The sequence below is a fragment of the Onychostruthus taczanowskii genome, unplaced genomic scaffold, assembly GCF_017590055.1.
Source record: "Onychostruthus taczanowskii isolate IOZ18803 unplaced genomic scaffold, ASM1759005v1 scaffold1, whole genome shotgun sequence".
Classification (NCBI taxonomy): Eukaryota; Metazoa; Chordata; class Aves; order Passeriformes; family Passeridae; genus Onychostruthus; species Onychostruthus taczanowskii.
The window spans coordinates 9,046,859-9,060,652 of NW_024496525.1; the positions used below are offsets into that span (position 1 = coordinate 9,046,859).

Consider the following 13,794-nt stretch of genomic DNA (forward strand, 5'->3'; position numbering starts at 1 on the left):
GGTTTTCGCGGCGTCCACCGCCGCGCAGAGCCCGCAGAGAGAGGGGAGGGAGCCGTGTCTCGCCACGGGCGGAGCGGGCAGGAGCAGAGGAGAGAGCGGGAGCAGATGTGCCACGGGGAAAGCCATGCTCTTCCTCTCTCAGGGCTGTGAGCAAAGCCAGAGCCAACGCTGAGAGTGCAGTGAGGGGACAGAGTTGGTGGCCCCCCAGTTCTGCAGGCCGGCTTTGCTGTGCAGCGAGCCCGTGGCCCTGCGAGCGTGTGCGCGGCGGCCGCGCCGCGACCCTCGGCACGCAGGGAGGATGAGCCGCGGTGCGGGGTGTGATTCTGGGGACCGTGATTCCTTCTCTCTCGCATATTGCGGTAAAACATGCTGAGGAGACCTGTGGCGGTGTGAAGCAAAAACTATGGCACAGCTGATCGGAAGGAGAAGCCTGGCTTGTTTTCTGCTTTTGTTTACTGGCTGTTGTTTTTGTTTACAAGGCGAAAACGCGAACAGCCAGCCCTGTTTCTCGGGACACAGGCATGTGGTGAAGATGCCTCCGAGAGGCAGAGACCGGGCTTTATCCTCAGAAGCATCCTTTTGCCTGCGGGCTCCATTCATTCACTAAAGACAAGGGCTGCACAACCTGTATTATTAGGTGGCAGCAAGGAAGGCGAACTTCGCCATGGGGTACGACAGAAGCTGGGTGTTGGTGAATGAAAGCAACCATGCCCCGTCCCAGGCTGTCACCGGAGCTCTGGAGACGGGGAACGCCTCGGCCGGGCGGATGGTGTGGCAGGGCGGGAATGTCAGCGAGGCGGGCGCCGTGGAGGGCGAGGAGCACGGCGAGGAGCAGAGCTACCGGCACTTCACCACCACCGTGCAGGTTGTCATCTTTGTGGGCTCTCTGCTGGGTGAGTGAGGGTTGCTGGAGTTCTTTGTTGATTTTTTTTTTTTTAAATCCTTGCGGTCAGGGACTGCAGACCAAAAGGTAGCTGGTGGCATCACTGGTTGCCTTCGTGACTCTTCTTACTGCATTTCTGGTCCTCAGGTGTATGATTTCAAGTTCCTTGTAGGTTTTGATGTGTAAAAGCTGTTGCTATAAAATGTGTTCGTCACGGAGAAAAACTTGTATATTAGGTGTATGTATTTCTTAGTAACCTCTTCTACCAGAATTTAAACGGGCAAGAATTAGATGGGTTGATGACATGCTTATTTTCAGCTGCCATGGGATCTGTTCTCTTTAACATAAACAAGGGTGTGGAGTGTTTTGAGCAAGTTTTGCTGAATTTCTGTTTCACTCTACAGTAATTTGGTATTTGTGTCCCGCAGATTTTAAATAAATTTTAAATAAATCCTTAAAATAAATCCTTTTAAATAAATCGTTTAGAAGTACTTTATATGTAAATATGTATAACTATGTACAATCTTGCCTTACAGTAGGAATCATAGATTAGATATGTGATAGTAAGGTATTGCTATATAATGTTACGAATGTGTGTACATTTGCTTTCTTGATGCTTATACCAAATTTTCTTAGGAATATGTGCACATTTCTTAGCAAAAAATAAACCAAAACAAAAAAAACAAGGCAAAATAAGCCTTATGGTGAGTCAAGTTAGCACTGTTTGGGAGATAAGTAAGCTGGATTTCAGGAAAAATGTCACTACTATCTCAATCATTCAAGACTTTACACACAGGGCTTGAATGAGAAAACACCCAGCTTTCTTAAGGGAGTTCATCAGGAATATGATGGTCATATTATCAAGGATTTGTTTGGGATTTTTTGGATTTTCCTGATCTTGAGTAATGCTAAAGTCCATTTTTGTGGCCATGGTAATAAATTCTAATATCTATCTCATTTTGGTAATATGTAATATCACTTAAATTTCTAACAAGATGGTAAGCTTAGGCATGGAACAGTGTTGAGTCCCAGTCAACAATGCACTTAATGGCTGTTACTGTAAGTCACTGAGTCTTTTGGCATCCATTATTCCTCTGTACAGTGAAGATAATCCTCACGGTTCTTGCTTTTTTTCTTCTTCGCATATAGTGTGGGGAAAGGATACTTTTAATATCATAGGTGCTCTGTGTTGTTCTGTATGTTGGATAGTACCTGGCACAAAGCAATAGCCAGCAAAGAGTGTCCTAAAATAACAAGACTAGATGAGGAAAGTCAGAAGTTTAATTCTTTCTTTTTTGGGTTTTGAACCTTCGAGAGAATAAATTTGAGTCGTATGTCCAGATTTAGTTTCATGAGCATGGATCCTGCAAAATTATTTAAAGAAAAAAACAGACATTATCACGTAATCATTTCTTCAGCAGCTAGGAGTTTTTAAAAACCAACCAACCAAAAAATACCATAGGTACAAATTTTGCAAGATTAATGTAAGTTATGGTTTGGCCCTCCTGCAATTTCTTTTCAGGAGGCAGACTGAGAAAACATTTAAACATTTCAACATGTCACAAGAGGTTTATTTGCCGACTGGATGGCTGGAAGGCTGATGAAATTTCCAGATCAATAACTTTTCCAGGCCTATCAAAGAGCTAAACAGGGGAGGAAATAATATACTTTTTTAATTATGAAAATGCACTACTGCAATGACAAATGTTAGCAGGGGGCCTCATGCATTTACAGGGATGGAAACCAATTTAAACTATTTTTTTGAAACTAGTAGCCTTTGCTGCTAGTCTCCCTGTGTCCCTGAAGTGCTAATTTGAAACACTGATGATACGCACTATCATAACAGCTGAAAACTTTGGAGTCTTTAAAAGTGTCTTCCCATATCAACCCAATGAATGTACTACTATTTCTTCTTTGCTGGAAAGAAAGCCACATCTCTCATATGTGCCAGAAGTTTTGTATGTTCACATGCTGAACAGTATCTCTGCATCAGCAAGGGATAACAGCTGGGTATTTCCCTCACACTTAATGCTCACAGAAACGCTGTTAATGAAGTTATCGTTTATCCTCTGTCCTGGTCCTTAGAGCATGAGTGGCATCCATCAGGTGAGACCCCCAGTTAAGCTGCAGAATAGCAGTTCCTTGTTCTAGTGAGTCCCAGGTTCCTCTTTGCAGAGGGGCAGCCCTTCAGTAGGTGGATAAGACTATTCTTCTCCCTAAAGCCTGAGAAGGGGAATCACACCCCTCAGGGGTAGGATGTGTGGGTTTGAATCCTTTCTGGATTGGGTCGATGTGCAGCTTGTGCATTTCACATCATCAGTGCGTGCCCAAGGCACTTTGCTGTTGATAAAATAGCATTAATTTCCCTTTTAAAGGAAGAAATTAGTTTCAGCTTGAAATGGAACAAACCTACATGACTCAGTCTTGATAATGATTACAGGGGTCTGACATTAGCAGGAGTCTACAGCATGGAGAGGTCCACGTCCTGCAAGAGGGAAGAATCACAGTCGGTGTTGTGAATGTAATTTAGGTCCCTGCTGCACAGAAGAATGTTGTCAGCTGTGAGAGAGATGCATGTTGTGGTTTTCTTTTCTCCCATTTAAGACCTCTGTTTGAGTCCTGTGGGAAGACTGGGACACTAGGATAAATTCTTGTGTTAGTTCTCACTGTGATATGACAGAACAGTGCTGTTTTGAGTGTTTCATTATACTGCTGAAGGCGAGGAAGAGTCAAACTTGTTTTTCTTTTTCTTTATTTTAAGCTTGGAATGACATAGGGCTCCCTTTCCAAGTGACTAAATTTTTAATAGCTTTCTTTCTAGCAAAGAAGACTCTTGAGATCAGTTTTGCGGTGAATATAGGAGTACATCAATACTGATCTGCAAGGTGTATTTCCCTCTTGCCATTAGAAGGAATCAGTATGCAGAGACTATTACTTCCGTTTTGAAGGAAGAAAGAGAGTGTATCACTTTTGAGTTTCGGTGGGGAGAGGTCACTGGAGGTGGCTGCAGCCTCTTTCAGTTGAGTGCGAGCAGTAGGGTGAGATCTGGGAAATGAAGAGGGTCTCCAAAGAGCTCTGGGAGCCAGTGTGCACAGTGAGCTTAGTTTGAAAGGGAGATAGAAATGATGGGTGAAATGCAGTGGACAATAGCACCTTCTCAGGAAAAGGGAAAGGAAGACCAGAAACAACAGTTTTGAGGCAGATGAGGATGTGGGCTCTCTCTCTGAACATGGGCTTTCCCACAGTTTACTTACTCACATAAAAAGTCACAGCAGATAACTGGAAGAGCTTTTGAGTTGTGCTTTTACTGACAGGTGTAACTGAATGCTCATGTCCGGTCAGGTTTAGGTGAGATTATATCCCATTGTAGAATTGTAGAATAGATAGCAAAAGTGCTTGGGTTGGAAGGGACCTTAAAGATCATCTCGTTCCAGCACCCCTGCCATGGGCAGGGACACCTTTTGTGTGTCACCTTTAGAGCAGGCTGCTCAATGCCCCATCCAGCCTAGCCTTGAACACTTCCAGGAATGGGACATCCACAACTTCCTGGGGCAATCTGTTCCAGTGCCTCACCACCCTCACAGTTTATTCTTCCATATATCTAACTGAAATTTCCCCTTTACTGGTTTGGGGTTTCTCTTCTTTTCATATTTCCAAGGTTTGAGAATCAATATTTGTTTGTGAGGCTCTTTGAGTATGTTCACAATTTTCATGTTATATAAAACTGAATTTCTTCTTTAAAAAATAATTATTATCAGTTGTTTAGGAAAAAAGATCCACACACACAAAATTGATGCAATTTACAATGAGAAAGAGATGTCCTCAGTGCTAATGTCTATTCCCCAGACTGAATATGCATCTTACTCTCTATGCATTTTTTACTAGCTGTATCCCACATAATCCCAAATCCAGGAAATTGTTCCAGACCTTTTAGATCAGTGCCTTATTTGAGGTTTGGGGAATTAGGCTCTATGTTACTTGCTCTTTTGGCTTCCTAAATCTGTCCTGTACAGAAGGAAATTTAACTGGAAAGGCTGAGGATGCTCTGCTAAAGTTTCAACTCTCTTTCAGTGGTTATAGCACTTTTTGGAAAGCCCTGGGTTTCTAGCCTGGTTTCTAGCCATGCTTTGAAGGAAAATGATGTGCTTTGAAAGAGGTATCAATACCACAGTGCAAAGTAAACCTCTGCTGCCTTCCCAGTGTCCTGTAGGACAGACTTGCCCCTTTTCATGAGGATTTCCCAGTCTCTCTCTGTCCCTGAAACTGATCTTCTTCTCCTTGTCTTGGTATCTGTGCAGAGACATGTAAAACAGTATTGCAGCAACTAATTTTTAAAGGGATAGGTCTCTTATGGGATACAAACCTGAAGTAAGACAGCCTAGGTCACAAACATTTACCTAATGTTTGTAAAGGCAAATGTATGTTAACGTAAGGAATAAAATATCAGTTTTGAATAGCTACCAGTAAAGATTGCCATAGGCATCTTCTGTAAAGAATGGAAAAGGGAATCTTGAAGTAAAAAATACTGCAGATATATGACTCAAGGCTAGACTGGGAGAATTTTTAAAGACTGAGGGTCATGTCTGCAAGAGCTCCAGCCAAAATGTATAGCTGTGCCCACAAAAAGGTAGTGCTACCTGAGGGTAAGAAACGAAAAGGTTTGGGGATGGGAATTATGATGTTTTGTTTCCCTTGTATCACACTGCTAAGAAGTGCCTTAGATGAAATCTCCTAAACCAGGCACTTTGCATAGATTAATTTACTTGCTGATTAGCTGAAATAAAGTTTGGCAAAGCAAAAAGTGACAGAAAATCAAGTCTAAAAAGAAGCATCAGGCAAATTGATGATATGATGGTTGCATGTAATACTAACTGCACAGTAATACCATCCTGCAGTACCATAACACTGTAGTAATAATTTTCCCCTGCGGTTTTGTATGGGTGGTTCTAAGCCTCAGGAATCATGGACTGTGCAGCAGTTAAGCTCAGTTCAGGATGTACCTTGGAAAAGTCTGCCTGGAATAGATGTTATGCTTTTGTTTTTTATGCGTGTTCAGTTGAACTACTAAGCAATTTGCTTTGGAAGAAAAATTGAGTTGGAGGAAAGGATGAAGAAGAGGGGTTGTGAGAGTGCTGGGGCCCCTGTTGCCAAGGAGACCTCTCGTCTCCCCGAGCTTCAGCAGAGGCGCCTTGTCTGGCTTTGGCTGAGGGACCCTTCAGGTAGCACTGCCGCTGCCTTGTAAAAGAGAGGCTCTGGGAAAGCAGCTCTTTACCTGGCCTGGAAGTGTGAGATGCAATGATTTATGCCTGATACTGTGGGGATACTGTGTGATGAAGAGTTCCTCAGATGTGTTGGGGGGGGTAACCAATGTCTCTAAAGATCATGTGTGTCAAGGATGTTAAACCGACCCCATTTATCCTAGAATCACAGAATATCCTGAGTTGGAAGGGACCACAAGGATCATCAAGTCTGACTTCAGGTCCTACACATAACAGCCCCAAGAATCACACCGTGTGCCTGAGAGTATTGTCCAAATGCTTCTTGAGCTCTGCTGCTGTGTCCACTTCCCTGGGGAGCCTGTTCCAGTACCCAGGCACCCTCTGGATGAAGAGCCCTTTTCCTGATATCCAGTCTACACCTTCCCTGACAGCTTCAGGCTCTCAGATCCGGTCTCTGGTGGTCACAGGGAAGAGATCAGTGCCTGCCCCTCTGCCTCCCCTCATGAGGAAGTTGCAGACTGCTACTATTTAGGGACAAACTGATTCATACCAGTCATTTTACTGTCTGTACTCCCCTGTGAACACTTTAATGAGAGCTATGAACCACAGCTCTTCAACTAAGTGACTGGATGTCATGTTTTGCTTTTTGTTGTGAGTTACAGTTGCTGAAACACCTGCTGGTGTGTATCACTTGATTGTTTTGAAAATCTAGATACAAGATTTTGTATTGATGCCATGGGCAGTAAGTTAGTATTTCAGGCATGAATGAACCCACGCACTTAGCAAGAATTTTAAATAGTGTTAGTTCTGTTACAGATTTCATTTAGTGGCTTGCTATTAGGCAGGCATCATGAGCTCTTAAGTGAGGGTTTTCTCTATTCATCTTTAATTTCTTATTTATGTGAATGCTGGCAAAAGTACATTTGCCACTGAGGAACGTTTTTCAAGATCTAAGAAATTGTATACATCTCCACAAAAGGTGCTGGCTGTGCTGCAGAATCCTGTGGGCCAGTAAGGTGTTCCTGCTGCAGCTCCATGTCCAGAATGAGCAGTAGCAAGGCTGAGCATGCATTCCCAAGAGGCACACAGGCACACAATACATCTATACCTCTTACCCATGAGCAGCCACACAGACTGACACAGAAAGCAAATGCAGCATTCAGGCAGACACAAGGAGTATCAATGGCCTCATCCTCTTCCCCCTCTCTGGCTGCCCAGGACGAAATCTCATTAGTATAATCTAATGAGATTTCATACATTTTTATAGTAATACTTATATATCTGTCAATATAAGTCAATATGGATCACTCTGTAGCAGCTGGTCTAAGACTCCCACTCTGCCCATTAGCTGGCCAGGGATCCTCTTGTCTCCCGGTTGCCTCACACACAGACACACAGATGTAGATGGCACTCTCCAGTGGCTGGTTTGGAGCTCCTCGTCCTCTGCTGGCCAACTTTCAGAGCCCTCTTGTCCCCCGTGGTCACCTGGATCACACCTATGGCCACACCAACACTGGCCTCCTGAGCATCTCCTTATTCCTGGCTGGTCTGGCTTGATGTTCAGTTGTGATCACACACTGACACACACCCACACAAATGTTCACTGCCTGTCTCTCCAGGCATTGCCATCCTGATGCATCAGCCCTGATGTCCCATGGTCTTTCCCAAGTTACTGCACTTGCATTTCTGCTTGCTCACGTGTCCACAGAGGAGAGAGCCCCTCATCCATGAGAAGAGTTGGCAATGGGGTTTAATGAGAAGGTGGGACAGACTGTACTGATCAGGTGCAGGGTGTGGCCAGAGCAGTGTATGAACCAAATGCCAATTTATAGATGCCTTTAATCTCATTTCCCCTCTGGTCTCGCACTTTTTCCTACCCAAGCTCCTGGATACCTGGAGCTTGGACTGTAAGATGAGCCACCACAGTGGGAACTTGAGATAAGATAAAGGGGATACTGTTGTCCCGGTGTTATCTCAGACCTAGAGGCATGTTAGGAAAGCTTGGGGAGAAGAATCTGTCACTGGTAATGGACACAAATAATGCTGGATTTATAAGCCACAAGGAAAGCCAACTCAGCAACTGTGCTGAAATCAGCTTGGATTCCCTAAAGGGTAATTCTGGCAGGGGCACATTGCAACCACCGACTCACAGCCCACCGCCTCAAAAGAAGAGAAAGAATAAGCACGTGGACTTATTAGCCTTAGAGGTGAGGGATAATTTAGCCAACAGAATAAGAGAACTGTAGTCAATGAGCATTAATTCCTTTGTTTGTTAGGATGAATAAATAGCAAAAAGTTTTGAATGACCTTGGGACCCGCCCCCCCCCCCCCACTGAGAAGCCCAGGGTGAAGAAGGACCAACAGAATATCACTGGATCCAAAGGTGGTAGCTGTTTTCTACTTGATTTCTCCACTGCTCTCCCTGCCTTTTCTATTTCTTTCTGCCTCACATTCATTGTTAAATAAAATCCGTATTATCAGCTTTGGCATATAGTCTCATTTTCTGGGGAGGGTTTGGGGCAGGGGCTCCTTTCTCTGAGTAGGATTTTGAAGTTCCCATATTTGCTGTCACCCTGCTCCTTCATGGAGGTGAATGTTTCCTAATAGAGGCTACAAGACAGTTCTTTTTGATATTTGGTTAAGATGAGATTCTGAGATCATATAGGAGATGTATATTAGTGGGAATATCAATGTGAAGTGCTTTGCAGAGAAAAAAAAAGGATTTTATATACATCCTGTATATATTCAAGGAAAAATTTCCATATTTCCAAGGTAATGTTTTGTTTTCTTGTTGTACTTGTTTTTGATCCTATCACAGAATTTGAATTACTCTAAATAGTCTTGGGTGTCCAGTATGAGAGGTCACTGCGGCAATAGCTAAATTGGTTGCCCAAAGACTTGGGATTTCTCCATGTTATGTTTCCTATACTTGCTGTCTCAATATCCAGCAAGGAGAGAGTTGTCAAAATGTTTTGATAGTGGAGTAGGTACTGCTAGAAAGTTTGCAAATGGCAGAAATACTAGTGAAACAATTATTGTATTGTACCTTTGTTCATCTCACTGCTGATTAAATGCTCTCCCTGCAGGAAATACAGCCTCTTGTTTTCTGAACAGTACTGTTACATGTAAGCCTTTTTTATTTTTAGCATCTTTAAATTAGATTTAGCTGCTGGAAGCAGGGAGAAGAACTGGTGCCTTGTAGTCAGCCAGCTTCCACGGAAACATTGCAATAAGGAAAATATCCTGGACTGGAAGGCTGGCTGGATAAGAAATTGTGTAACCTCTCATGGTAAGGCATGAGTGACAATGCAAATGGCAATTATGGTAGTAAGGAAAGCTGTAGTGAAGCTGAAATGGTGATGGCAGGGAGAGCTCTGATTGTCTTATTCACTGCTCATGGTCTTGCTGTCATTGGCAGTTGCTGGGAGATTGCTGTGGACTGCAGCCTTTTGAAATGGTTTATTAGTTATGATATTCTATGATAAAATTGACATTCCATCTCAAATAGTTTGGCATCCTGAGAAACACAGTCCTTCCTTCTGTTCTGCCAGTTCTCTTGGGAGGGGGGAAAAAGCCTCTAGTTGTTTGGGAGACAGAGACTGTTTTTAGTCTGCCTTTTTCTACCACCTTTGACTTATTTTCTTGTCTGTCAAAGCAATTCCATACAAAGACTCATGAATTTCTTCCAGAAGACTGATAAAATACGAAGTGGTCTTGCTTCTTGTGTAACCTCTTGTATCTTTGTCCGCAAACCTTGTGTCACTTGGCATGTTTCTAGACCCCAGCAGGCCTTACTTTTGTTGTACCTGTATTTTGTGTGGCACAACTAGATAATTTCTTTAAAGCCATAGAACAAACAAAAAAGTCAGTCATAAAAGGGGCTAAAATACATTTTCTTCTGCTATTGCCTGAATTAATTGGAACAAGTGGAAAACACTGAGGTAGGGTGTGGGGTTTTTTTGTTTCAGTTTAATATCTGTAATTTTGAGGAGTATCTGGAACAAAAAGAGTTGTCTGGTTTGCCTTTTCCATTTGTGGTATCAGGCTGTTTATTTCCCATTTCCTTTTCAGAGGAGCATTAGCTACAAGCCCTTTGGATTGTGTCAGTCTGAATTAGGGACTTCTCTGCCCCTGAGCAGGTAATCACATTTATTGTGCTCTGGCCAGTAGCATTGTTTCTTTCTGGAATTTGGCTGGCACATTGAGCTTAACATGTTAGTTTTAAAAAGTTTTATTAGTTTAGCTTGTCTTTTGCTTCAGTGAGTAAGGTTGCTGTCCCCCTGCTGGACTGTAGGATGGTGCCTTTGTAAGGTGCTTAGCTGTCTTGGGCAAAACAGCTGTGCCACCTGCCCTGTGTGATTGCCCTTTGTGTGCTGCATGTACCCCCAGCACAGAGAGATAAGCATTCATCCTATTTTCTTTGGCATGCACAGATACCCTGTGATGGCTGGACACAGCATCCATCCTTTTTTTATTATTGACACGTTGTGTCTCCATCTTGCCTAAGTTCAGCCTGGGAAATGACCTGCATGTGTACAGTAACACTGTGTATATGACTGCTAATCATCAGGGAATGATAGGGGGGTGTTGCCACGTACAACATACTGTTCTCTGACATGTCCATGGCTTTTTTTGAGCACATATTTTAAAAGATCGAGGCTTATTTTGTCCAGTCCACACAAACATTGATGCATTAATAGAAAATGAGGACATTGAAAGGAACATCATGTACAGGTCAGCAGAATTATTATTATACTTACAGAAAAAGCTGCAGAACTCAATAGTCTATTACAGAATGTTCTTTTACTTCACTTATAAAAATTGTTATCTGTTATCCTTATTTTCATCCACTGCAGTTCTCTAGTGTTCATGTGAGATTTGGTTAAGTATTCTATTAAGTATTCAATATTCTATGTCTGCACTTTAATTTGAAAAAAAGAATAAATTGCCACCACACTAAATTTTTTCTGACTGTAACAAGCCTTTGTAATAGGACAGCAAAGACAACCTTTTTTTAAAATTTTTTTTAAAACATAGTCAGTGTAAGAAAAGAGATGCTAAGTCCAGAGAGCAAAGGAAAGTGTGAAAGAAGCCAGAGTATGTGAAGGCAGCAGAAGGAGCAATGGTTGTGATGTGCATAGAGATTCATACAGCTGAAACTGTACAGAATTATGGGTGAGTTTTGGCGGTCTGTCCTGAGAAGCCATGCAGATGGATGGTCACCATCTGCTGAATATCAGGCTTGGGATGTCACCTAAAGCATCATCCTCTGCTTTTGCAAAATTGGGCCACAAGTGACTTCCAAAGGTAACATGGCTTCTTAGGGAATACTCTGATCTTATCTCAATACTCCTCCTATTTGTGGTCTCTCATTGTGGACTATGGCCAGATTGTACCTTTGGAAGCTCTAGAAAAAAAAAATATTCATGTACTTTTGATTTTAGAAACACCCCCCCTCCCCACACCCACATCCCTCCTACACAATTCTATCATGTTTCAGTCAACTTATTTTTATAATAAATTTTTATTTGGAAAATTATTCACTACACTGGAAGAGTCTTAATTAGAAAATCCCTGCTGGTTGTTGAGTGCTTTTAGTTATTCTGATTAATCAGACACTACCACTGTGTGGAATAATTCTGCCATGATATGGAAAGTCTTTTAAACAATTTGCTACTGCTTAGGGGTTCCCTAAGACTGATTATAAACTGAGATCATCACAGGAGCATGCAACAAAAAAAAAAAAATCTGTGCTTTTTTAAACTCTGTTGCAAAGCCTGTAAAGAACTGGAATAGAGACTGAAATCTGACTAGATATGAAGGTGAGTTGCACAAAATTACCTTGGTCTATGGAAAAGACAGCACACAGACCAAAGAGCTTTCTTACATCTCCTTTTTCCTGTAGCCTTTTTACTGTTTTTGTCCTAAACCTACTGAGTGCAATCAGAGATTTTTTTTTTCTTTTAGATTTGTGGTTTTTGGCATTGTAACTGCTGTGACAGCAGCATGTAACTGGAGTCTCAGTAGTATGTTAGGTAGTTATGGGAGAGTATGCTTTGGTTTTCCTTGCACAAAGGAGTAGGTGTCAGGAAGCTCAGTGCCATGTCTGGAGCAGTGACTGCTCCAGAACTGCTCTGTCCCATCTGCGTAGACTAGAGGTAGAGTGGAAATATGCTCAAGTGCTTTAAAGCACTTGAAAGAAAGTGGATTTAGAGAAAAAAATTACCACTAATATCTTTAGTAGCCAACAAATACAGCATGAAAATAGTCTTTGAGAATCTTCATGTTTTTAAATGTCATAAAGAATGCTTAGAAATAAAAAAAAAAAATACCCTAAAATTACCCTATATATGTGGACAAAGAGGCAGAGCTGCACATTTCTTTTTCAACAATTGTCCTGTTTCTCAGTAATGTAGAATTGGTAAAAAAATCAGTTAACGTAAGTTAGAATAGAGTAAGGAAATAATTTCAGTGCCAGTTGCATTGAATGACAGTTTTTATATTTTTTCAGAGCAATGAAAATCTGGTAATTGTACTATCAATGTACATCATTCATCTAAATGTGATGCTTGAAAGAAATGAAATTTAAGCAGACAATGCCTTCTGATTCCTCTGGTAGGCTCTCTGGTGGAGAGGAACACTGGGGTCTGTCAGTGCTGATCACACTGGGGGCACGTTAGGTAATGTAAGGAGTGAGTCCTTGACACAAGAAGCATCCGCTGGCAGCTTGGTTTAGGTCCTTTGTTGCAGAGAGAATTAAAAATGGTGATCAGAATAATACAGAGCAGTCTCTGACTTTGTGTCTCTGGCAGGCTAACACTCTCTTAATATTCCCAGCAGAGCTTGGACTTGTCATGTGTGAGATGCATTCCTCTCTCCCTTTCCCCCCACTTTTGTATTCCAAAGAAAAACACCTGCCTCCTTCTTCTATGGGTTGCATTACTTCGATTTATTAACCTGATGGTAGAGGAAAACTGCCCATCTTCTCTTCATTCTGTTGTCCATAGCAGGGAGAACCAGAGATGACCTGCAAGTCCTGCTCTCCTGTCAGGACTTGTGTCACAGGCTTAGCATGTTTGAGGGGGTAGTAAGGTGCAGCTTTATGACCACGTTCCTCTAAGTATGTATCGGGACAGCCAAATTCATTGACAGTGCTTGCTTCAAGGATCAAAAGTGACTTCAGGTCTCAGTTTTGCATTTTGTGATGGTTGTATCTTTTCTAAGATAAGTGTAAATTTATACTGTAAATCTTCTTGCATTTCCTACAGAGACACTATCATCTCAGCAAAGGAAAGCTAGTTATGAAATATTTTACAACTACTTCATACATTAGGCAGCCTGGGATCAGTGGGATAGCAAAAAGAGGATATATAAGAATGCTTCCCAATTAAATCTCCTCATTTCCAATAAATGAAAATAGTCCATTGGTTCATTCCCCAATTCTCTTAGTGTATGGCAATATAAAATTTACTTTTCATTTCCATTTTCTTTGCAGAATACCAAGTCACATTAAAAACATGCAGCATTGAGAGAGTAGTTGCTTCTACTGACACCTATAAGGGAGCTTTCTGTAACCAGGCAGGTACATCTGTGGTCTGTGTGTTTCAAAACATTGTAAAAAATAATGCTAAATGACTGCCATCATATTGTAATGGCCCCTGTAGTAGAAATCACTAGCCACGGGTTTGATCT

At 42.0% G+C, this 13,794-nt stretch overlaps 1 protein-coding gene across 1 annotated transcript in view; it reads left to right on the forward strand.

The window, feature by feature from the left end:
- The first annotated feature begins 664 nt into the window (after positions 1–664).
- Positions 665–13,794, forward strand: part of GPR176 (G protein-coupled receptor 176) — a 30,031-nt gene continuing 16,901 nt past the window's right edge. Inside the window, exon 1 of the mRNA XM_041399972.1 lies at positions 665–893. Within this exon, the coding sequence (XP_041255906.1) occupies positions 665–893 (229 nt within the window). The remainder of the gene's footprint in view (positions 894–13,794) is intronic.